The 23,825-nt window shown below is 46.2% G+C and overlaps 1 protein-coding gene across 1 annotated transcript in view; it reads right to left on the bottom strand.

The window, feature by feature from the left end:
- Nucleotides 1-271: 271 nt before the first annotated feature.
- The window catches only part of EPHX1 (epoxide hydrolase 1), a 35,662-nt gene continuing 12,108 nt past the window's right edge, over nucleotides 272-23,825 (bottom strand). The window contains exons 2-9 of the mRNA XM_077282199.1: nucleotides 15,605-15,789; nucleotides 12,241-12,421; nucleotides 11,220-11,447; nucleotides 9,555-9,684; nucleotides 8,828-9,042; nucleotides 5,548-5,656; nucleotides 3,696-3,821; nucleotides 272-1,645 (exon numbers count right to left, since the gene is read on the bottom strand). Of these exons, the coding sequence (XP_077138314.1) occupies nucleotides 1,444-1,645; nucleotides 3,696-3,821; nucleotides 5,548-5,656; nucleotides 8,828-9,042; nucleotides 9,555-9,684; nucleotides 11,220-11,447; nucleotides 12,241-12,421; nucleotides 15,605-15,784 (1,371 nt within the window). The 5' untranslated portion in view covers nucleotides 15,785-15,789 and the 3' untranslated portion in view covers nucleotides 272-1,443. The remainder of the gene's footprint in view (nucleotides 1,646-3,695; nucleotides 3,822-5,547; nucleotides 5,657-8,827; nucleotides 9,043-9,554; nucleotides 9,685-11,219; nucleotides 11,448-12,240; nucleotides 12,422-15,604; nucleotides 15,790-23,825) is intronic.

Here is a 23,825-nt window from a genome sequence, read left to right as displayed (position 1 = left end):
TCCTTGCAGTGCCCCTACAGGGGAAATAAAGTATGCACTGTAGTGAAATCAGTGGTCTCTCCATGTAATACAGGGCAACTGAGTCCTCGAGACAGAGACCAAGAAATGGACAGACAGACATCCAGATGCTTTGTCATTACTTGGGCTATGTAATGAATGGACCCCTAAAATTCTGAAAGTCCTGAGTGTTTGAAAAGTGTTTTAATTTTCCAAAAAGGATTAGCAAATAATCCACACAGCCCCCAAATAAGGAATCTCTGTGACAAGGGTCGGAATTTTACCAGTTTTTATTACTAAAGCGGAAAAAGAATTTAATAATTGTATTTGCAAAAATGATTATTTCAGAATACACAATATCAGCAAAGTAGAACAGTGATTATAAGGCACTCGGATACATAAGAATATAGGAATTCTGGAAAAAAACAAACAAAACTTATTTTGGTTTTTATATTGTTTCAATGAAATGGAATGTAAGTTCCCACGAATGAAGAGGGGAAGGAGACGCGTCAACTATGGGAACGGATTTGCTTCACGTAACACAAGGAAAAGGGATTAGTGTTCAGTATTTCCTCTGCCATCGTCTAATATGTAGGAAGCATAAAAAAAAGTGGTAATGGGCGGTCTGCGGTGCAGGCATGTGGGGTGCGTCATGTGTGTATAGCGGGCATGTGGCGTGCGTCATGTGTGTATAGCGGGCATGTGGGGTGCGTCACGTGTGTATAGCGGGCATATGGGGTGCGTCACGTGTGTGTATAGCGGGCATATGGGGTGCGTCACGTGTGTATAGCGGGCATGTGGGGTGCGTCACGTGTGTATAGCGGGCATGTGGGGTTCGTCACGTGTGTATAGCGGGCATATGGGGTGCGTCACGTGTGTATAGCGGGCATATGGGGTGCGTCACGTGTGTATAGCGGGCATGTGGCGTGCGTCACGTGTGTATAGCGGGCATGTGGCGTGCGTCACGTGTGTATAGCGGGCATGTGGCGTGCGTCACGTGTGTATAGCGGGAATATGGCGTGCGTCACGTGTGCGCAGTAGGCATGTGGCGTGGCACTGGCTCACCCTATGTTGAATAGCATATGGCCAGTACTGTATATGGCAGCCTGCTGCAGGTAATTTGTGAAGCAGGGCAAGCAGCCTGTCGGTAAAATCCAAACCTCTGAATTTCAGACCATGCAAGTGCAGTGTGTGGGGGGAGACAATCTTGGGGGCTTCTTTTCCAGGAATGTTATTATAAAACAATTACACAAAAATCATCAGAGACATTTCTATAAAATGCTACAAAGCTCAGCCGGCTCTGCGCGCTATAAGGGCCATGCGGAGGGCTATGATCTGTGCTTGGTGTACAGCCGGCGATGGCTATGATCTGTGCTTGGTGTACAGCCGGCGATGGCTGAGACTGTGCAGATATTCGGTCCCCCTCATCAGTCACCCAGGACTCCGTTACTTCTGTTCCACTTTCCCCACAAATTGCCGTATGTCTTTAGCCATAAGCTCCGGCTCTTCAAAGGCTCCAAAATGGCCTCCACGGGGCATGTAACTAAAGGAGAGGATATTGAGGAATTTCTGCTTGGCCCAGAGGAGGGGACAATGCACTAGCTCATTGGGGAAGGAAGCGATTCCAGTAGGGACCTTGACGGGTAACCTGGAAGACAATAGACAGGAGCTAGTGAAGACAGCGGACGGGAAAGAGGGTGGAGATTTGGTTAAAAAAAAAAAAAAAAAAATTTCAGGTAAAATTCCCTTCCTTTTAATCTGCATGTGGAGCTACAGACAAGTAGTTAGTGACGGATAGTCGAGGACCGGTGTGAAGTGCTGATACCACCAACAAGAGACACCTACACAGTTACCAAAAAATCCAGAAACAGTGATAGGAGGAGAGGTGGGGGGGGGGGGGGGGGTAGGGAGATGCAGCAGCAGCTGCTCATTCAGTGTGTCACAGGGACATTATGACGGCGAGAAGGAATGTGCAGCACCAGGAGCAACATCTACAGTTCCTTATGGAGAGTTTATCATTTGTTTTCTTTAAGATGTAACGACTAATATGCTTTATGAATAATGTATGCAGTGAGGACACAGGGGAAAGTGAGGGGTACACAGCGTCGGACTGGAGCACCTTGGGCCCACCAGAGAAAATTATTCTTGGGGCCCGCTATGTAGCTACATAGAAATAAATACAAGACCACCAATTGTGTGGTAAAACACGCCAATATCGGGTTATAATATAAGGTAGTACACGTCTTAATTATGTAGCAAGGGTTTGGGGTAGCCCCCTCATAGAATATAATGTAGCCTCCCTCATACAATATAATGCAGCCCCCTCTCATAGAATATAATGCAGCCCACGCTCATAGAATATAATGCAGCCCACGCTCATAGAATATAATGTAGCCTACTCTCATAGAATATAATGCAGTCCACCTCAAAATAATGTAGCCCCCCACATAGAATATAATGCAACCCACTCTCATAGAATATAAAGCAGCCCTCCTCATAAAATAAAATGCAGCACCCCACAAAATATATTGCAACCCCCTCATAAGGTATAATGCAGTCCCCACCATAGAATATTATGTAGCACCCTCACAGGGTATAATGTAGCCCTACTCATTGTATAATGCAGCCCCTCCACAGAATATAATGCAGCCCCCCATAGAGTATACTGTAGCCCCCTCATATAATATGATTTAGCCCCCTCCAGAATATAATGTAGTCCCGAGAGAATAATGCAGCCCCACCACAGAATATAATGCGCCCCCCATAGAGTATACTGTAGCCCCCTCATATAGTATGATGTAGCCCCCAGATTATAATGTAGTCCCGATATAATAATGCAGTCCCCCCACAGAATATAATGTAGCCCCCTATAAAGTATAATGCAGCCCCCCTCTTAGGGTATAATGCATCCCCTCTCCACCTCCATCATTGTCCTCATCACCACCTCCTCCATCATTGCCTATCATTCTCCCCCACCACCCCCATCATTGCCCATTCCACCGCCTCAATCATTGCCTCCCCCCACCACCATCAGTCCTTCCCCACCACCCCATCATTGCCAATCTCTAATACACACACACAGCACCACACCACTCTCACTCACTCACACACAAAGCACCGCACCACATACACGCAGGCAGGCAGACACACAATACTCACCTCTCTGCAAGTTCAGCACAGCACATCCTGGCAGTCTATTCCTCGTCGGCAGCTTTCCATCTGAAACAGCGCACTGGATGATGACGTCATTCATCTGGGCTGTCTCAGACAGGGTGTCAGGCAGGAAGCAGGACGCCGGGATGTGCTGTGGTGAACTTGTGGAGAGGTGAGTATTGTGTGTCTGCCTGCGTGTATGTGGTGCGGTGTGGTGGTGGTGGCACTTTACATGCGGGCAGCGTTAGCCTCACCCTGCGGCTAACGCTGCCCGCTATTAAAGAGAAATGGTATTCGCTCCTCTCCACGCCCATGGGGGCGTGGGGAAGCGTGAATATTCATTTCCCTTTAGAAGCGGGGACAGGTGTGGCTTCTGTCATCCTCTGCTGGCACAGGGCGGGCCCCCTTGACTCAGGGGCCCCATAGCCACTGGCTGGGGGCCCTAGGCAGCTGCTGGCCAGTATGCCAGCAGGTGTCAGTGCCTGGGCCCACCGGAGAATCCTCCAGTTCTCCGGTGGGCCAGTACGACCCTGGGGGGTACATACTTGTCATGGTCGGCAGTGCCCAATCCTCCGCCCACGTTTTCTCTATAAAACCTCATGGACGACACGATGGAGCCGGTCAGCCAGTAGATCATGATGTTGGTTAAAAGATCATCCAAGGTGAATTTTCTGGAAAAAAAAAACAAAAAACAAGAACCTAAGTGTTAGCGAAGCCTAAAAAAACAACAATAATCATCGTAATCTTTGGAACGAGACCGGCAAGAACAAACATGGCGGCTACTGCGACGTTCGGAGTTACTAAAGTGGCGGGCATTGCGGTCCACCCACTTCCTTAACCCTTTCAAGACAAGGCAATTTGTTATTTATTTTATTTTTTTAAACGTGCACTATTTCTTCTTCCAAGAGACATAACTTTTTTCCCCCCCATCCGCATTGCCGTACGACGACTTGTTATGTATGGGACGAGTTTTATTTTTGATTGACACCATTTATTTTACCATATCTTGGACTGAAAAAAAAAATAAAATACATGTGGGGTGAAAATCATCGATTTTTTTTTTTTTTTTTGGGGGGGGGGGGGGTGGTTTGTTTTTTTTATGCGTTCAACGTGAAGTAATAATGATCTGACAAGAGGATTCTCCATATGAGGGCAAATCCGGAAATACCAAAATAGTGTTCTTTTATTAGTATTATTTTAGTGGTTAAAAAATATATATATATAAAAAAAAAAGTTTGGTGTGTGTGTCGTCATTTTATGACACCCGTATCTTTTTATTCCAATAAGTCTTTTTAATAAACAAAGAATAAATAAGACATAAACCATCACGCAGATTAGCCGTGTACACACAAGCGCTTAAACAACAGGGACACCTAAAATTTAGGAAATACGGAAAAGGGGAAAGATGGGGTTGGCATGAAATCAATCAAGTCAATAGTGTATAAAATTTATGGAGAGACAAATATACTGTATAGAAACAAGATATTAAAAAAAAAACAAAAAAAAAAAACACCGTATCGGATAAAGTTGATGAGCACAAGTGGATCACTCGGTTTTAAAGGAAATCAACCTAAAGACTACGGACCAACAGATCCCAACCTTTCGGCAAAACCCCCAAGCATGACCGCGTGCCTTTTTGGGAACCGCGGCCTTATGGTAAGCCATAATATTGGGGGCACCCAGGCCTCCTAGCCTAAAAGGACAGGACATATTTTTCAGAGAGACATTTCATTTTTTTTTTTTAATTAGTCAAAATGAATTTCCCAACTAATGCTTAAAACATAACAATAAACATGTATGGAATTAAAGGGATACATGTAAAAAATAATAATTTGGGAAGGATGATCATTTTAAAAAGTGATTTATTCTAGCTATCCAAGACAGAGCAAGGTGGGATTTCTCATGTACAGCACCATGGAATCAATGGTGCGCTATAAATAAATAATAATAATAATATCTCTCCAACTTGAGAGAATGGTATATGATATACAGATTTTTTTTGTAATATTAAATAGGAAGCTATGAGAATAGTTCCCCATTTGAACGCCATCATCACAAAGTGCCATGGCATTTAATGGGTTAAACAGCAGCAATCTGAGCAATCTCCAGTTGCAGCGTGTGACTCCTGAGCTCCCTCCACACACCCTATGGAGGGGGATAGAGAACCCGTCACCACCCCTGACCCCTCCATTTTAGTACATTGTATTCCCCATTATATAGTAGTTCTGCAGCGTCTCATTGCTGCATCGTTCTTCCTTTATCCCTCCTGGAATCCAGAAGACGGCACAGAGGCTTTCATAGTGATATCAGCATTAAGACATGTCACCATGATTCTAGCACAGACCCACGGGGGGATAATGGCGGCCATCGCTCCCCCACAGATAACCCTCCCCGTACCTCTCCAAGCCTCCATCCTCGTAATCCCGGAAGTCAGGGTCGGTCCAGGTGGAAAACTTCTCCAGGATATAAGCACAAAGTCCCACCGGAGAGCTGTTTAAGCCACATCCTGCAAGACAGAGACAGATTTTAAAGAGTTAATTCAAGTATCTCAGTATCAGGTGTGCAAATGTGCTGACAGTGATTGGTTATGGGGTGAGAAGGGGTTAAAGTACATTAGTAACCGCACTCTAAGGCAATTAAAAACTCCTCAAAATCATAAAAATTTCCACAAAAAATAAAGAAAAAAAGGCAAGAGGGGGAATGTGCAGCAGTATGGCGAGAGGAGGGGGATGCAGCTGCAGCTTCTCTCTGGCTCATCATGGTGAAAGGAGGGGGACACAGCTTCACTCTGTGCCTAAATCAGCATGGTGGAGAGGAGATATGAAGCTGCAGCTTGTCTCTGTGTCGGAGTCAGCATGGTGAAAGGAGGGCGATGCAGCTGCAGATTCTCTCTCTGTGAGTTAGTATGGTGAGAAGAGGGGGATGCAGCTGCAGCTTCTCTCTGTGTGAGTCAGTATAGTGAGAAGAGGGGGATGCAGCTGCAGCTTCTCTCTGTGTGAGTCAGTATGGTGAGAAGAGAGGGATGCAGCTGCAGCTTCTCTCTGTGCGAGTCAGTATGGTGAGAAGAGAGGGATGCAGCTGCAGCTTCTCTCTGTGCGAGTCAGTATAGTGAGAAGAGGGGGATGCAGCTGCAGCTTCTCTCTGTGTGAGTTAGTATGGTGAGAAGAGGGGGATGCAGCTGCAGCTTCTCTCTGTGTGAGTCAGTATAGTGAGAAGAGGGGGATGCAGCTGCAGCTTCTCTCTGTGTGAGTCAGTATGGTGAGAAGAGAGGGATGCAGCTGCAGCTTCTCTCTTTGTTTGAGTCAGTACTGTGAAAGGAGGGGGATGCAGCTTCTCTCTGTGTGAGTCAGTATGGTGAGAAGCGGGGGATGCAGCTGCAGCTTCTTTCTGTGTGAGTCAGTATGGTGAGAAGAGGGGGATGCAGCTGCAGCTTCTCTCTGTGTGAGTTAGTATGGTGAGAAGAGGGGGATGCAGCTGCAGCTTCTCTCTGTGTGAGTCAGTATAGTGAGAAGAGGGGGATGCAGCTGCAGCTTCTCTCTGTGTGAGTCAGTATGGTGAGAAGAGAGGGATGCAGCTGCAGCTTCTCTCTTTGAGTCAGTACTGTGAAAGGAGGGGGATGCAGCTTCTCTCTGTGTGAGTCAGTATGGTGAGAAGCGGGGGATGCAGCTGCAGCTTCTTTCTGTGTGAGTCAGTATGGTGAGAAGAGGGGGATGCAGCTGCAGCTTCTCTCTGTGTGAGTCAGTATGGTGAGAAGAGGGCGATGCAGCTGCAGATTCTCTCTCTGAGTTAGTATGGTGAGAAGAGGGGGATGCAGCTGCAGATTCTCTCTCTGTGAGTCAGTATGGTGAGAAGAGGGGGATGCAGCTGCAGCTTCTCTCTGTGTGAGTCAGTATAGTGAGAAGAGGGGGATGCAGCTGCAGCTTCTCTCTGTGTGAGTCAGTATGGTGAGAAGAGGGGGATGCAGATGCAGCTTCTCTCTGTGTGAGTCAGTATAGTGAGAAGAGGGGGATGCAGCTGCAGCTTCTCTCTGTGTGAGTCAGTATAGTGAGAAGAGGGGGATGCAGCTGCAGCTTCTCTCTGTGTGAGTCAATATGGTGAGAAGAGAGGGATGCAGCTGCAGCTTCTCTCTTTGTTTGAGTCAGTACTGTGAAAGGAGGGGGATGCAGCTTCTCTCTGTGTGAGTCAGTATGGTGAGAAGAGGGGGATGCAGCTGCAGTTTCTGTTGTCTCTAACATACCGAGCTGAGAGAGGGTCGGGAGGGAGATGCAGCTGCAGTTTCCCTGGAGTATAGACATTTTATTGATTCTGAGTGCATCAGGAAGAGCCCACTCAGCAGGCTGCAGTGGGGGGGGGGGGGGGGGAATGAAGAAGGACCCCCTCCTGGACCACCATCAGCCAGTGTATGATCGGTGCTGGCCTCAGAGACCACGTAATCATCTTGTTGGTGACGGTTTGTGAAGCAGATTATGAGTAGGCACGAGCTGCACATTAAGGCAGCGAGGGACTTGGCGCAGCGCCCGGTTATTTCATTAATAATTGCCTTTAAACAGGAGCAGATGTCGCTTGAGAAAGATCAAAGTCTGATCCAGAAACATATCTGCAATTAGGTGAAAGAGCGGCGGCTGAGATCACAGATCACCGGCCTTCATTCATGAAAGTGACAGCCGGAGACGTGTCTGGTTATGTACGGCGCCGACGTCACTGAGCCGCTCTGCCGCCGGCCACCGAGGATACAACAAAGGTTTCTAGAGGAACTATCCGCTCCTTAAAGGAAACCCGTCACTGACTTTGCTCCGACAGCCAACTATACATCTGTAGTCTCCAAGTTGTGGCCTTGACTGCTGCACCCTGCAGGGAAACTACAAGTCCCAGCATGAAGAAATAGCAGCATTATGATGTGGGGATGTTTTTCAACAGCAGGGACAGGGAAAATGGTCCGAATCGAGGGGAAGATGATGGATGGTGAGAAATACAAGGATGCTCTTGAGCAAAACCTGTGTCAGTCTTGTCAGTGATTTGAGACTGGGACGGAGGTTCACCGTCCAACAAGACAATGACCCAAAGCTACTGCTAAAGGAACGCACGAGTGGTGCAAGGGGAGACGTGTAAATGTCCTGGAGCGGCCGAGTCACAGCCCAGACCTTAATTCAATGGACGACCTGTCATCTAACGTGAAGAAGCTGGGGCAGATTTGCCATGAGGAATGGGAAAAACTCTCAGTGAGAGGATGTGGAAAACTCAGAGACCTATCCGAAGCGAATTGTAGCTGTAGCCGGAAAAGGAGGCTCTACAAAGTACTGACTTTAGGGGGGTGAATAGCTCTGCACACTGAAATCTGCAGTTATTTTTTCCTATTTGTTGTTTACTTCACAATAAAATGTTCACAGTTGTCGGCATGTTCTTTACATGAACTGATGCAAACCCTCAAAATAAATTGTGAAATTCCAGGTTTTGATGTAGCAAAACACGGAAATAGCCAATGCAGTATTCCTGCATCCGTAAACCTCCAATATCTGGAAATATAAAGTAAAATGAACCCACGCAGTAAATACTTTAATGAGAAAAAATGCCAGAATTGGCATTTTAATCACTGTACCTCGAAAAAAAAAGTTAAGTAAAAGAACAAGGACGCTTGATGATTGATTTACATAGATAAAGTGGCGCTGCGCCTCCTCACCTGCGGTATCGGGCTTGGTGGACTGGATGTGCATGTAGCCGCTCTCCTTCATCATATAGTAGAAATACTTCTTCATAAAGGGAAACATCCTCCTGACGTCCTCCTCCTGAAAACCAAAAAGCCCTGGGAACCGCTGACCGAAAAATATGGACAGCACCACCGGCAGCTTAGCGCTCATCACAAACACCATGTTCAGATGTAATCCCTTGACATTGCTAAAGAAAAAAATATATATATAAATGTATTTTTTATTATTATTTATATATTTTTCAGGACACATTTTTGACAACCATTGACAAAATGCCAGATTTTTCACCTGAACCAATGTCAATAAAAACGTAAGAAGAATTGGTGCCTATAGGTTAGAATGGCTGAATGTTAATTTTTAGCCTATAATTGCTCACATGACTATTAGCTGGGCTGATTTATTTCATAGCATCTCTATATAATAATCAGAACTCCATTTTTCTGATACAAAGTTCCAAATCCAGTGAAAATTTTTTTTTTACTTGCAACCACCACTAGAGGGAGCATTCTGCATACAGTGTTATGATTAAGCTCAATGTATAAACAGTCTGCGGTGAGCTCCCCCTAGTGGTGGCTGCAGGGAGACAATTGATTTAACTCTATAGTTATGCAGCGGATTATTATCCCTGGAATAAAAAAAAAAAAAAGTCTGGACTTTTTTCGATGAAAGTTTATAAAATGATTTAATATGTTCCCTCACCTGGGTGCAATCTGTGCAAGAATCGTGCAGATCATTGATCCCCAGTCTCCTCCTTGCGCGTAGAACTCTCGGAAGCCCAACCTCCGCATCAACTTGTAAAAGATGCGAGCAGTAGCTATGCCGTCACATCCTGTAAGAACGAGACATGGCAACCTTTATAGAAAACACCTGGGAACATTATTTTCAAGTATTCTCATGGGCTGTACGATGCATTAATTACAATATGGAGGGAATATCAGGAGATCATAATTACAGAGGTCCTTTACTTTCTCCCTGCAGATTGATGTCAGTTGCAAGAGCAGGTGTAAAGTGAAAGAAAAAGATAGAATGCTGAATTTATATTCCTTCTTTATCTAACCTGGGTATCACAAGCAGTAAAGGCCCATTTACACAGGCCAACAATCAGCAAGCTTGAGTTCATAAGACCCTTGTTCTAGCTCATCACCCCATTAAAACAAGCCACCGATCAGCAGTCGAATGAGCTAAGCTTTGGTTTTATCGATCACTTTTGGAAAACTCAAGCCAACTGGATGCTGAACATCGGTTTCAATATTACTCGCAGGATGTACAACACATTGATTTCCATATGGTCACAAAAGGAAGACAATGGGGTTACTGCAGTCCTTTAACTTTCTCCCTGTTACTGATCACAATAGGAAGAGAATGGAATTACTGCAGTCCTTTACTTTCTCCCTGTTGATGGTCATAACAGGAAGAGAATGGAATTACTGCAGTCCTTTACTTTCTCCCTGTTGATGGTCATAACAGGAAGAGAATGGAATTACTGCAGTCCTTTACTTTCTCCCTGTTGATGGTCACAATAGGAAGAGAATGGAATTACTGCAGTCCTTTACTTTCTCCCTGTTGATGTTATTTGAAGGACCAGATGAATAGTGAGAGAAAAGAGATAAAGCAAGAACATAACTATCATAGTATCTAAACTTGGAATTAAAATCCATTAAAGGTCCATATACCATTTACATGGGCCAATAATCAGCAATTCTGTTCCCACGTATCGGCCAGTGTAAGTACACCACAAAACATTGGTTCTTCAGCTAGTCCTGTACATTTCATTACCGTAAATTAAATTATTGTTTATACAGAAGAACGTCCTGACTACAATATGCATGCGGTAAAAGTAGAGAACAATAATATTGACTGTCTTTCTGTTTGTATACAGTTGGCACCATACCCCGATAAAAGGGTCATAAACGAGCGCCAATCAACTTGTATATAGTTTATTGGCACCTGTTTATGGCCAGAAATTGGCCTGTGTACATACAGTAAAGAACGCTAATTAATAGAGTCCTGTGATTACAGCAGCCTCTGCGCATATTCAAATATCTGCAAATAGAAAATGACCACATGGCACCAGGGAAAGAAAAAATGGCAATTGTGACATAAGCAAGCAGGCTTGTAGACACAGTGACCGTGACTGGTCGACAAATCTACCGAGTTAATCAAATCAACAAAAACAAATGGTGGATATCAAAGGGGAACAGCGCAAATTACAGAGCAAGGGGGGTATTTCAGTTTGAGCAAATGTACCTGCTATAGCTTCAATACAGTGAATAAAGCTGAGCGCCCTGCACCTCGCCATATTGGACCGCAGTGGATGTCACCCGGTGGGGGGACGTCCATAGTACCTCACTAATCTCACTGTACCTTGCTTGTGAGAGGCCTCGGAGTATCCATATCCAGGAATGGATGGACAGATCACCTCAAAGATGTGCTCATCGCTGAGACCGTGGCTGGTGGGATCCGTCAGGAGGGGGATGATTTTGTAGAATTCATAGAAAGATCCGGGCCAGCCGTGAACCATGAGGATCGGTTTGGCTTTCCTACCTGCGGGGAGGTTTTTGGGTTTCGCATGGAGAAAATGGATATCAAGACCTAGAGGAAAAATGCCAAAAAATAAAAATCCAACATTGGTGAAATTATATGACATGCAAGACTCCGGAAATCGGCTACATGAATAATGTGACGTCACAGCCGCAGGACCGGCGGGCACGTAAAAATCCCTTTAATCTCAGACTCCGATTAAAAAAAAAAAGCCTTTACAGGCTTTACCCTTTGATTTTCCAAAGAGTTTGCGACAAATATAAACATCAAAGGAGGCGACAGGGAAATGTGCCCGGTGTAATCTTAATTAAGTCTCATTTCTAGGAGTCGAGTCCTTCTCTAATTCTGGGGGAAATCATATTTAATTAATAACCTACACATTTCCCACGTGTGATATTCCCGCTGGACGAAGGGAAGAAAGTAGGGCAGAAATGACAGATAATTAAGGAGAGGGCTGATTACACTGCGCTCATTAACTGCGGTGTAGATGATGGATCTGCGGCATGATACAACGCCATTCACACAAGGAGTTAGTGCAGGTTACGTGCAAGCTGATCGGTGCTTGACTAACAGCCTATTCGGATTGGTCGACCGGATCGTTCTGCATGCGCAGAATATTGTTATCGGCAGCACACCGGATAACGTGCTGCCGAGAACAATGATTTTACCAAGTGTAAAAATCATTTTTCCCATGATGCAGATACTCAGCCGGCCCCAAGCAACTAACGATGATGCGCCATACTTACTGGCATTACCGCTGAGTGTGCGCGACACGTAGCCGCTGAAGTCACCGAGTGGTTACAACAGCCATGTACATGAACGGCGATCCCTGGCGTGCCCGTACCTTCAATTTTGGTCTTGAAATGGGGGTACTGGTTCAAGATTTCCAACTGCTTCTTCCAGTTGAACCCTTCCTTCCAGTAGGCCACCACCTTCCTGAGATGTTTGGAGTTGAAGCCATAGTTAAAGCGGCTACCCTCCAGAGGCTCTGCGTAACGGGTTTCATCAATCCGGCGGAACAGATCCTGCAATGAAGGAAAATGGGGTAGCATGATGGCTCAGTGGTTAAGACTGTATGGTGGCTCAATGGTTACGGAAACCAGGATGGATGAACACAGAACTTAAACACATGCTAAAAAGGAAGAAAGAAATGTATATCAAATGGAAAGAGGGAGGCATATCTAAAGAAGAATATAATGCTACCTGCAGGGCACGAATCAGATTAGCTAAAGCTGACAATGAATTAAGGCTATTAAGAGATGTCAAACGCAAAGGATTTTGGCGATATGTCAAAAGTAAAAGAAAAGTTAAAGATGCTATAGGATTTTTACAGGATGAAAATGATGAAATGGTAAGAAAGGATGTTAAGAAGGCCGAACTTTAAAATTCCTATTTTGCATCTGTTTTTCTCTCAGAAAGGAAATGTAACATCAACTGATCTTCACTGTCCTATTAAAGGAATAGAAGAATCCAAGATATCTATAAAACAGAAGGCTAGTGAGGGAATATTTAGCTAACATAAATGAATTCAAGTCTCCAGGTCTAGAGGAATTACACCCCAGATTACTGAAGGAGATTGAAGAAATTTTTGAACCACTTCATAATCTTTGAAAACTCTTGGAGAACAAAAGAGCAAATGTTGTTCCTATCTTCAAAAAGGGGCTGAAGGTGGACCCAGGGAACTATAGGCCGGTGAGTCTGACGTCTATACCAGGAAAGTTCTTTGAACAAATTATTAAACATGTATGTAAGTACCTGGATAAGAATGAAGTGATTAACCAGAGTCAGCATGGGTTTGTAACTAATAAGTCATGTCAGACTAACTTAATTTCCTTCTATGACAGAATCACTGACTGGGTGGATCAGGGAAATGCTGTAGACATAGTATATCTTGATTTCAGCAAAGCATTTGACAAAGTATCTCACACAGTCCTTATTGAAAAAATGACTAAGTATGGAATGGACGAGGCAACTGTTAGGTGGATTCATAACTGGTTTAGCGATCGGACCCAAAGAGTGGTCATAAATGGCTGCACATCCAGTTGGAAGAATGTCTCAAGAGGGGCACTACAGGGCTCTGTCCTGGGCCATTTATTGTTCAACATCTTTATCAATGATTTAGATGAAGGAATTGAGGGTACACTGATTAAATTTGCTGATGACACAAAGCTAGGAGGGATAGCTAATACTAGAGAAGAGAGAGGGGATTCAGAAAGATATAAATAAACTGGAGCAGTGAAAAGCAACTAACAGAATGTTTTTTAACAGGGAAAAATGCAAAGTCCTACATCTGGGCAATGCAAATGAAAAAAGCATATACAGAATGGGAGGAATAGGGCTAAGCAACAGCACATGTGAAACAGACTTGGGTATACTAATAGATCACAGACTGAACATGTGTCAACAGTGTGATGCAGCAGCAAAAAAGGCAAATACAATTCTGGGATGTATTAACAGAAGCATACAGTCTAGATCACGTGAAGTCATTATTGCCCTCTACTCCTCCTTGGTCAGACCTCATCTGGTATACTGTGACCAGTTTTGGGCACCACATTTTAAGTTAAGACATCAACAAACTGGAGCAAGTTCAGAGAAGAGCGACCAGAATGGTGACCGGTCTGCAAACCATGTCCTATGAGGAACGGTTACAGGATTTGGGAATGTTTAGCTTGCAAAAAAGAAGACTGAGAGGAGACTTAATAGCTGTCTACAAATATCTCCAGGGCTGTCACATTGTAGAAGGATCATCTTTATTCTCATTTGCACAAGGAAAGACTAGAAGCAATGGGATGAAACTGAATGGGAGGAGACATTAGATATTAGGAAAAACGTTTTCACAGTGAGGGTGATCAATGAATGGAACAGGCAGCCACGAGAGATGGTGAGTTCTCCTTCAATGGAAGTCTTCACACAGAGGCTGGACAGACATCTGTCTGGGATGATTTAGTGAATCCTGCATTGAGAAGAGGGATAGATACGATGACCCAGGAGGTCCCTTCCAACTCTACCATTCTATGATCCTATAAGACTTATTTTACAGCACTGGGGTCCTGGGTTCAAATCCAACCGAAGACAATATCTGCAAAGTGTTTGTACGTTCTCCCGGTGTTTGCGTGGGTTCCTCCGGTTTCCTCCCACACTCCAAAGTCATACTGATAGGGAATCTAGATTGGGAGCCACGATGGGGACAGCAATGATAAAGTTTGTAAAGCGCCACTGACTATGATGGCGCTATATAGGATAACTAAATAAAAGTTAAATAGAGAAGCATATATGGAAAATTCCTGTGCATGCTTAATCTCCAGACTATGAACTAATATCTGAATACATCCTTATAGAGCTCCAATCCCCTCCTAAAGGCTTAGAGATAAATGATAAAACTTTACCTGCTTGCAGCCACCACTAGAGGGAGCTACCTGAACACATTTTAACCCCTAATGCACCACCCGCATGGTGCTGCAGTTTTTCATCGCCATACAACACCCATCACCATCCAAAGAACCATAACTATTATATTATTTAAAAAAAAAAAGGGTTTTTTTTGTTTTTTCTTTGTTGGATGAGTGATATCTTTTTGATGGAACATTTTCTAAATAATTACAACTTTGTCATTGTTGGAGATGTAGAAGAGGTTGAGGGAAGACTGGACTTTTTCACTGATATTTTGGGGTTTGTATACAACATTTTGATCACTATATGAAAGGCAGGATAAAAAAAAACAAAAAAACACAGAAGTTCTACCGTCGTTCTTTTATTCGTTACGTCGAGCCGGTTAAACAACGGGATATTTTTACAGCTCAGGACAATCCGGATGTGTTGATACCAAATTATGAGTAGTTTTAGTTTTAAAGTTTTATTGTAGGTTTTGTTTTTTTTTTTATTTATTTTGTATTTTTTTAGTCCCAATAGGGGACTCTCAATTCATTCCATAACACACGATTAAACTCCTGGCTATAAGTGTGAGGGTGTACCAAGATGGCAGACGACTGGAGCAGCTCATCATCACCTTGCTCCTTCTGCTAACCGTTTAGATGCCATGGTTGATACTGACCCTTGCATTCACGGGGCTAAAAAAAATATCTGGATTGAAGTTCTCTGATCCCAGACGTGGCAACAACTGAATATTCCCGCAGACACTCGGACCCGGTCAGGAAGGGGTTATCTGAAACAAAACTGTCAAGGACGATCAAACATCTGACCCGTCTCACCTTCAATTCTTCATCAGACGTTTCGATTGTGAAAGGGCGGATTTCTTCATTCTCCTCATCTGGCCTTTGCCCCGCGCCCCACCAACCGTCTCCCATGGACAAGGTCTCATCTTTTCCTTTAAACAGGAAGTGATAAAGGAGCGCCCCGAGAACGAGGGCCACCAGGATCTCAAGGATCATTATTCCTGCAAGAAAATAGAAGAAAACCTATGAGACAGAACGTGAACAATCACACAGGAGAAAATAAAAATCTCCATGAGACAACCCCTATAAAAATGTATCTTTGACCTCTCATCCTTCACAATGTTCCTGTGGTGGCTCCATGACCAATACTTCCAGGCCACAGTGATTTTTCGTGAGTATTGATGACGCAGCAGAGAACTGCCCGACAGATTTTAGAATTTTCTCAATAAAGCTCCTAAGGACCTAGTGCGTTTTGACTTTAAGAGGGACTGTCCAAAACCATGGCTGCTTTCTCCCGAAAACAGCACCACTCCCGCCCTCTGGTCTTAGGTGATCTTGGAACTCAGATATGTGGAACCAGACATCTGTGTCGCCGAGTTTTCTTTCTAAAATATCTGGGAGACTCCTTCCAATTTTTGGGTACCATATCAGTTCTAATCTCAGTTTGGATTATGGCAGCTGCGACCATGTTCCCAACATCCGAGCCTCTGTAGCCGCCGCTCTCTAAGTGCGACGCCACCTGACGGCCCTCTGTCGTGAGTCCTACTGGGACCATAAGACATCCTAATCTCAAAGACGACCATACACCTTTAAGAGCTGCCACCATTAAGCTGACATCTAGGCCCTTCCCCGATACATGAAATCTTGGTTGCACGCGTTTTCAATCAGAAGAGGAGATAAAACTACTGCCAGATACTCCAGGTGGCCTAAAAAAATAAAAAAATTAAAAAAAAAGATGGAGCATGTTGAAATTCAATATGTACAATCCTTCTCTTTGGAAGCCTCGTTCTGTAAGAATCTTCACGCAAGCTACCACGTTTCTCTGTCATAGCCTTTGAGACTAATTTAAAAAGGCTCCTCACCAATGTGGCGAGTGATGAAACCGGACGCCCACTTCCCCCACATTCGCCTTCGGCCTTGGACTGACTTGGACTTCGTTCAATAACCCAAGTAGATAACGCTCTAGACATGTGGGAAGAGAGGGCTCCTGGTATTGTGCGCGGATATCTGCGAGGCCATTACTTTCTAGCACACTTTGTGTTACATAAGGTACAATGTGCTATTGAGACCGACTAAGGGGAGAAGACCGGTCTTGTATATTAATGTCCTAAACTCAGGAGCGCTGGAGTACAAAATTAGGATCAGATTTTAGGGCGTCTGGGGTAGCGGTGTGCTATAATTTAGGGTTAGTAAATCCGCCAGGTCAGCCCTTCCAGCTAAGCCCTACTTATGAACCAAATAGCGGCAAATTTTTGTCTTAAGGCTGTGTGCACACGTTGCGGATTTTTCGCTATAAGAACCATATAAAAACGCATAAAAAATGCATAATTATGCATCCATCATTTAGAATGCATTCCGCAATTTTAGTGCACGATGCGTTTTTTTCCGCAAAAAAAGCATCGTGGTAAAAAACGCAGCATGTTCATTAATTTTGCGGATTTTTCGCGTTTTTCCCGCTATTTAATGCATTGGGAAGCTCCGGGAAAAAACGCGTCAAAAACGCAATAAAAACGCATGCAGATTTCTTGCAGAAAATGTCCGGTTTTGCTCAGGAAATTTCTGCAAGAAATCCTGAACGTGTGCACATAGCCCTAAGGTTTTGTACAGAGATCAGGGTTGTGGAATCGATAAGCCAAACCTCAGACTCTGACTCCTCAGTTTCCATGACACCGACTCCATCAAAATGGGCTCCGACTGACCCCACGACTCCACAGCCCTGCCATTCTAAATGAGCACTCAGCTTTCTCCAGCAGTCACATTGAGAACAATTGGAGCGGAGGTCTTCGTACTGCCCCTCCGCTGCTTTCAGACGGGGATTTTCATAGCGCTTTTCTTGGATCGTGATAATAGATAACTCTTTAAATTCGAGCTCTGATTGTCAAGTTTTAATCCCTCCAGGACCTGTCTATTTTTCATTTTTTGCATTTTAGTTTTTTTCTCCCCTCCTTCCAAGCGTTATAACGTTTATATTTTTCCATCAACATCAATGTATGAAGGTGTGGAAAAAAAAAATCCAAATTGGGTGAAATGATTATATAAAGAGCATTTCCAATATTGGCAACGTGATTCTTGAGGTCAGAATGAGTACAGCGATACCAAACTTGTATAGATTTTTTACTATTATTACTTTAGTGACTAGTGGGGAAAAAAAAAAATCTAAATTTTGGAAAGATAGATATATATATATATATTTTATTTTATTTTCTGCTGATGGACCTGTGTGAAGGCTTATTTTTTGTGTGGCGAACTTTGTCTTTTTTTTTTTTTTATATTGGTACCATTTTGGAGTACGTGCTTCCGCATAGTATTAATGACATACAGTGATAGCGCCCCCTTAGAGCCACCACACAGTGATAGCGCCCCCTTAGAGCCACCACATACTGATAGCGCCCCCCTTAGAGCCACCACACAGTGATAGCGCCCCCCTTAGAGCCACCACACAGTGATAGCGCCCCCCTTAGAGCCACCACACAGTGATAGCGCCCCCCTAAAGGCCCCGTCTCACTAAGGCTACGTTCACATTTGCGGTGTGCGCCGCAGCGTCGCCGCCGCAACGCACAGCGCAAATGTGAACACATGCACAACGCTGCTTTTTGCGCCGCATGCGTCCTTTTTTCCATTGATTTTGGACGCAGCAAAAATGCAACTTGCTGCGTCCTCTGCGCCCCGACGCGGGCGCCGCAGGGACGCATGCGGCGCAAAAAGCAAGTGCACCGCATGTCCATGCGCCCCCATGTTAAATATAGGGGCGCATGATGCATGCGGCGACGCTGCGGCGCCCGACGCTGCGGCGCTAGCCGCAAATGTGAACGTAGCCTAAGCGATTTACCAACGATCACGACCAGCGATACGACCTGGCCGTGATCGTTGGTAAGTCGCTGTGTGGTCGCTGGGGAGCTGTCACACAGACCGCTCTCTCCAGCGACCAACGATCAGGGGAACGACTTCGGCATCGTTGAAACTGTCTTCAACGATGCCGAAGTCCCCCTGCAGCACCCGGGTAACCAGGGTAAACATCGGGTTACTAAGCGCAGGGCCGCGCTTAGTAACCCGATGTTTACCCTGGTTACCAAAAAAAACAAACAGTACATACTCGCCTTTCGGTGTCCAGGTCCCTTGCCGTCTGCTTCCTGCTCTGACTGAGATCCGGCCGTACAGTGAGAGCAGAGCGCAGCGGTGACGTCACTGCTGTGCTCTCACTTCTCACTGTACGGCCGGCAGTCAGTGAGAGCAGGAAGCAGACGGCAAGGGACCCGGACACCGAAAGGCGAGTATGTAGTGTTTGTTTTTTTTGGTAACCAGGGTAAACATCGGGTTACTAAGCGCGGCCCTGCGCTTAGTAACCCGATGTTTACCCTGGTTACCAGTGAAGACATCGCTGGATCGGTGTCACACACACCGATTCAGCGATGTCAGCGGGGCCTCAACGACCAAAAAAAGGTCCAGGCCATTCTGACACGACCAGCGATCTCGCAGCAGGGGCCTGATCGCTGGTACGTGTCACACATAGCGAGATCGCTATGGAGGTCGCTGTTGCGTCACAAAACTTGTGACTCAGCAGCGATCTCGCTAGCGATCTCGCTATGTGAGACGGGGCCTTTAGAGCCACCACACAGTGATAGCGCCCCCCTTAGAGCCACCACAGTGATAGCGCCCCCCTTAGAGCCACCACAGTGATAGCGCCCCCCTTAGAGCCACCACAGTGATAGCGCCCCCCTTAGAGCCACCACAGTGATAGCGCCCCCCTTAGAGCCACCACAGTGATAGCGCCCCCCTTAGAGCCACCACAGTGATAGCGCCCCCCTTAGAGCCACCACACAGTGATAGCGCCCCCTAAGAGCCACCACACAGTGATAGCGCCCCCTAAGAGCCACCACACAGTGATAGCGCCCCCTAAGAGCCACCACACAGTGATAGCGCCCCCTAAGAGCCACCACACAGTGATAGCGCCCCCTAAGAGCCACCACACAGTGATAGCGCCCCCTAAGAGCCACCCTCAACTCAGAGATGATCCAAGTGCTCCCTCATAAAGTAATAATGCCATGAGTGCCACCTCATAAAGTAGTATTGCCCTGAGTGCCCTTACAAAGTAATAATGATTCTTTAGGGACTCCTCAAAAAGTAATAATGCTTATTAAAGGGCCACTGTCACCCCCCCTCCAGCCGTTATAAACTAAAAGAGCCACCTTGTGCAGCAGTAATGCTGCATTCTAACAAGGTGGCTCTTTTAGTTTTTGGTTCAAGTATTCCGAAAATAAAGCGTTTTGAAACTTAGTCAAAATATCTGTCTTTACACAGGTAGGCGGGTCCTCACTCCCCAGCTTCAACCGCTACTCTGCCGTCACTCCAATCTTCAGTGGCTTTCGGTGCCGCCCCCTCAGCGCTGTTTACGCTTCAAAACCGGCACCTGCGCTGTGTACTACTGTGCTGCGCAGGCGCAGTAAGCTCTGGCCGTCTGACGTCCCAGCCAGGCTTGCAGACTGCGCCTGCATGGGCAGTGTTGCCACCACTGGCGTAGCTAGAGCTTTTGCCGCCCGGGGCTGTTTCCGAGTTTGGCGCCCCCCCCCCCCCATTGCCGTCACTCAACGCCGGGCACCGCCCCCACAGCACTGTTTACCCATGAAATCCAGTGCCTGCGCTGTGTATCGGTGTTTGGTGCAGGCGCAGAGAGCTCTAGCCGTCTGACTTCACAGCCAGGCTTGCAGACTGCGCCTGTGCGGCCACCCACCTTGGTAATCCCAGCCCCGCAGTGTGTTATGCATTATGCAGAGTGCGGGGCTGGGATTCACAAGCAGGGCGGCCGCACAGGCGCAGTGTCCAGCATGTTGCCCCCAGTCTGTCTCCAGCATGTTGCCCCCAGTCTGTCTCCAGCATGTTGCCCCCAGTCTGTCTCCAGCATGTTGCCCCCAGTCTGTCTCCAGCATGTTGCCCCCAGTCTGTCTCCAGCATGTTGCCCCCAGTCTGTCTCCAGCATGTTGCCCCCAGTCTGTCTCCAGCATGTTGCCCCCAGTCTGTCTCCAGCATGTTGCCCCCAGTCTGTCTCCAGCATGTTGCCCCCAGTCTGTCTCCAGCATGTTGCCCCCAGTCTGTCTCCAGCATGTTGCCCCCAGTCTGTCTCCAGCATGTTGCCCCCAGTCTGTCTCCAGCATGTTGCCCCCAGTCTGTCTCCAGCATGTTGCCCCCAGTCTGTCTCCAGCATGTTGCCCCCAGTCTGTCTCCAGCATGTTGCCCCCAGTCTGTCTCCAGCAATCTGCCCCCAGTCTGTCTCCAGCATGTTGCCCCCAGTCTGTCTCCAGCATGTTGCCCCCAGTCTGTCTCCAGCATGTTGCCCCCAGTCTGTCTCCAGCATGTTGCCCCCAGTCTGTCTCCAGCATGTTGCCCCCAGTCTGTCTCCAGCAATCTGCCCCCAGTCTGTCTCCAGCAATCTGCCCCCAGTTTGTCTCCAGCAATCTGCCCCCAGTCTGTCTCCAGCATATTGCCCCAAGTCTGTCTGAGTCAGACATAAAGGGAAAAAAAAAAAAAAAAAAGTAAAATCCTCACCTCTCCCGTTCCCAGCACAGGTCCCGTGCACTCAGCGTCTCTCCGGCTCTGCAACGCTCAGGACAGAGAGGCTGAGCGCGCAGTGATGACGTCATCGCACCCTCTGCCCTGAGACGTCGCAGAGTCAGAGGGCGCCGAAGACGCTGCAGCTGCCGCAGGAACCAGGAGAGGTGAGTATTAGAAGGGGGGGGCCCAATGCCAACGCTCAGAGGCGTAGCTAGGGTTTCAGCTTAGGGGGGCAAAAAATCTGAGTGGGCCCCTAACCAGGTACCCCTGACTACAGCGACGTGGTGCACCCTAATTGTGAGCCTGGGGGAACATCAGCAGATGACCGCACTGTGACTGAAAATAAATCTATATACAAAACCGAACAATGATATTACTATATGAGGACCATATATTGGTAGATACCAGTCGTGCAGACCATATAAGAGATCGCAGCACAGTTATAGACAATAATTTACAGAGGACATTCTTTCTGATGGAGTCATTCATTTTTCTCATCTTTTCCATCTGGCCCAGACCGACATGACATCTTCTCCACCCAGGACTCGTCTGCAGATATTATGAGGACACATTAGACTTCTCACATTTCCAGCCCCGTCCCCATCTATCCCCAACCTGCACAAACTCCTCATTCTGCTGATACCCCAATACTGAGCCGCTGCTTCCATATGTGTCCTACAGCACCTGCAGTATGGTACAATAATGGTGCCGCCCCACATAGTAATGCCACCACTGTGTCCCTTACATAGTAATAATGACTCCTTTGTGCTCTCTAGATGATAAAATTCACCCCTAGAAAACATTAATGCCCTGTGCTAGTGCCCTTCACATTTTGTCCCTAAAAAGTAATAATACCACATATGAAATTTTGATGGTCTCAGTACTCTGAGTGCCCCTATAGCAATGTTTAAGTGCCCACTTAACATTTAATTATGTCCCCTAAGTAGCCTCCATGAACAGCTTGACTATACACAGTATGGTGGGCCCACAGCTTTCCTATACACAGTACAATGCCCCCACAGCTCCCCAATACACAATATGATGATCCCACAGCTCCCCTATACACAGTATGATGTCCCCACTGCTCCCCTATACACAGTATGATGTCCCCACTGCTCCCCTATACACAGTATGATGTCCCCACTGCTCCCCTATACACAGTATGATGTCCCCACTGCTCCCCTATACACAGTATGATATCAGCACTGCCCCCTATACACAGTACGATGAACCCACAGCTCCCTTATACACAGTATGATTGGCCCACAGCTCCCGTACATACAGTATGATGTCCAATAGAGCTCCCTTATACATAGAATGATGTTCCCATTGGTCCCTCAAAACACAGTATAATAGTTAATAGTGTCCTGACACTGTCGCCTGCACTGAAAGTCACACTGCCAGGAGGAAATTAACTTTATTCCTCACTGCAGCCAGGGGGGCGGCGCTGGCATGGTTTCAGTCACCGCTCTGTGTATAGAGCGCAGCAGCTGTAACTGCACCTCTTAGGCTATGTGCACACGTTGTGGATTCCATTGTGGATTTTTCCATGCAGATCCTGCAAGATCCGCAGGTAAAATGCCCTGCGTTTTACCTGCGGATTTACTGCGGATTTTGTGCAGTTTTTGTACGGATTTCACCTGTGGTTTTACACCTGCGGATTCCTATTAAGGAGCAGGTGTAAAACATTGTGGAATCCGCACAGAGAATTGACATGCTGCGGAAAATATAACGCAGCATTTCCACGTGGAATTTTCCGCAGCATGTGCACTGCGGATTTGGTTTTCCATAGGTTTACATGGTACTGTACAACACATGGAAAACTGCTGCAGATCCGCAGCCAAATCCGCAATGCGTGCACATACCCTTACTTCGACTGACAGCCAGCTCAGCAGCCTCTACCACCCAGTAGTTGCGCACTGATGCCCCTATAAATAATAATGCTTCTTAAGTGCCCACTTGACATTTAATAATGTCCCCTGAGTCCCCCCATGTACAGTGATAGTGGCCCCAGCATCACAGAGGTTAGCAGGCGGTCAAGTGACGACTTTTTCGGCTTCTCTCAATTCTCTTCTATTGAAAGAAACCAAACCTTTCTAGTCGACACAAGCACATAGTAAACATGTGGTCGCATGACCGCCTGATGACGCCAGTGATATTGGGGCTCATGGCAGCAGGAGCTCCGTGTCATGATTTGGCAGTCTGCTTATTATTAAATTATTAAAGCACCACTCTATCAGGGTTTTTTTTTCACTGCTGGAGGTGCTTTAAGCACAAGTCCCCTGCCCCGGCCATATACTCATCTTCCGCCATATTGACCGCTTTTTGGCATCGCTCCAGTCCCGCAGCTCCATCTTGTAAGCACAGCTTCTGATTGGCCAGAAGTTAGAAGCTGCATCACAAGCGCTCAATGTAAGTCTATGAGGGCCAGGAAGAGGCAAGAAAGAGGCCAGAACGAGGCTCTCATAGACTCACATTGATACCGTACCGC

Source organism: Ranitomeya variabilis, chromosome 2, assembly GCF_051348905.1.
Source record: "Ranitomeya variabilis isolate aRanVar5 chromosome 2, aRanVar5.hap1, whole genome shotgun sequence".
NCBI classification, from domain to species: Eukaryota; Metazoa; Chordata; class Amphibia; order Anura; family Dendrobatidae; genus Ranitomeya; species Ranitomeya variabilis.
This window is presented reverse-complemented; position numbering and strand designations above follow the sequence as displayed.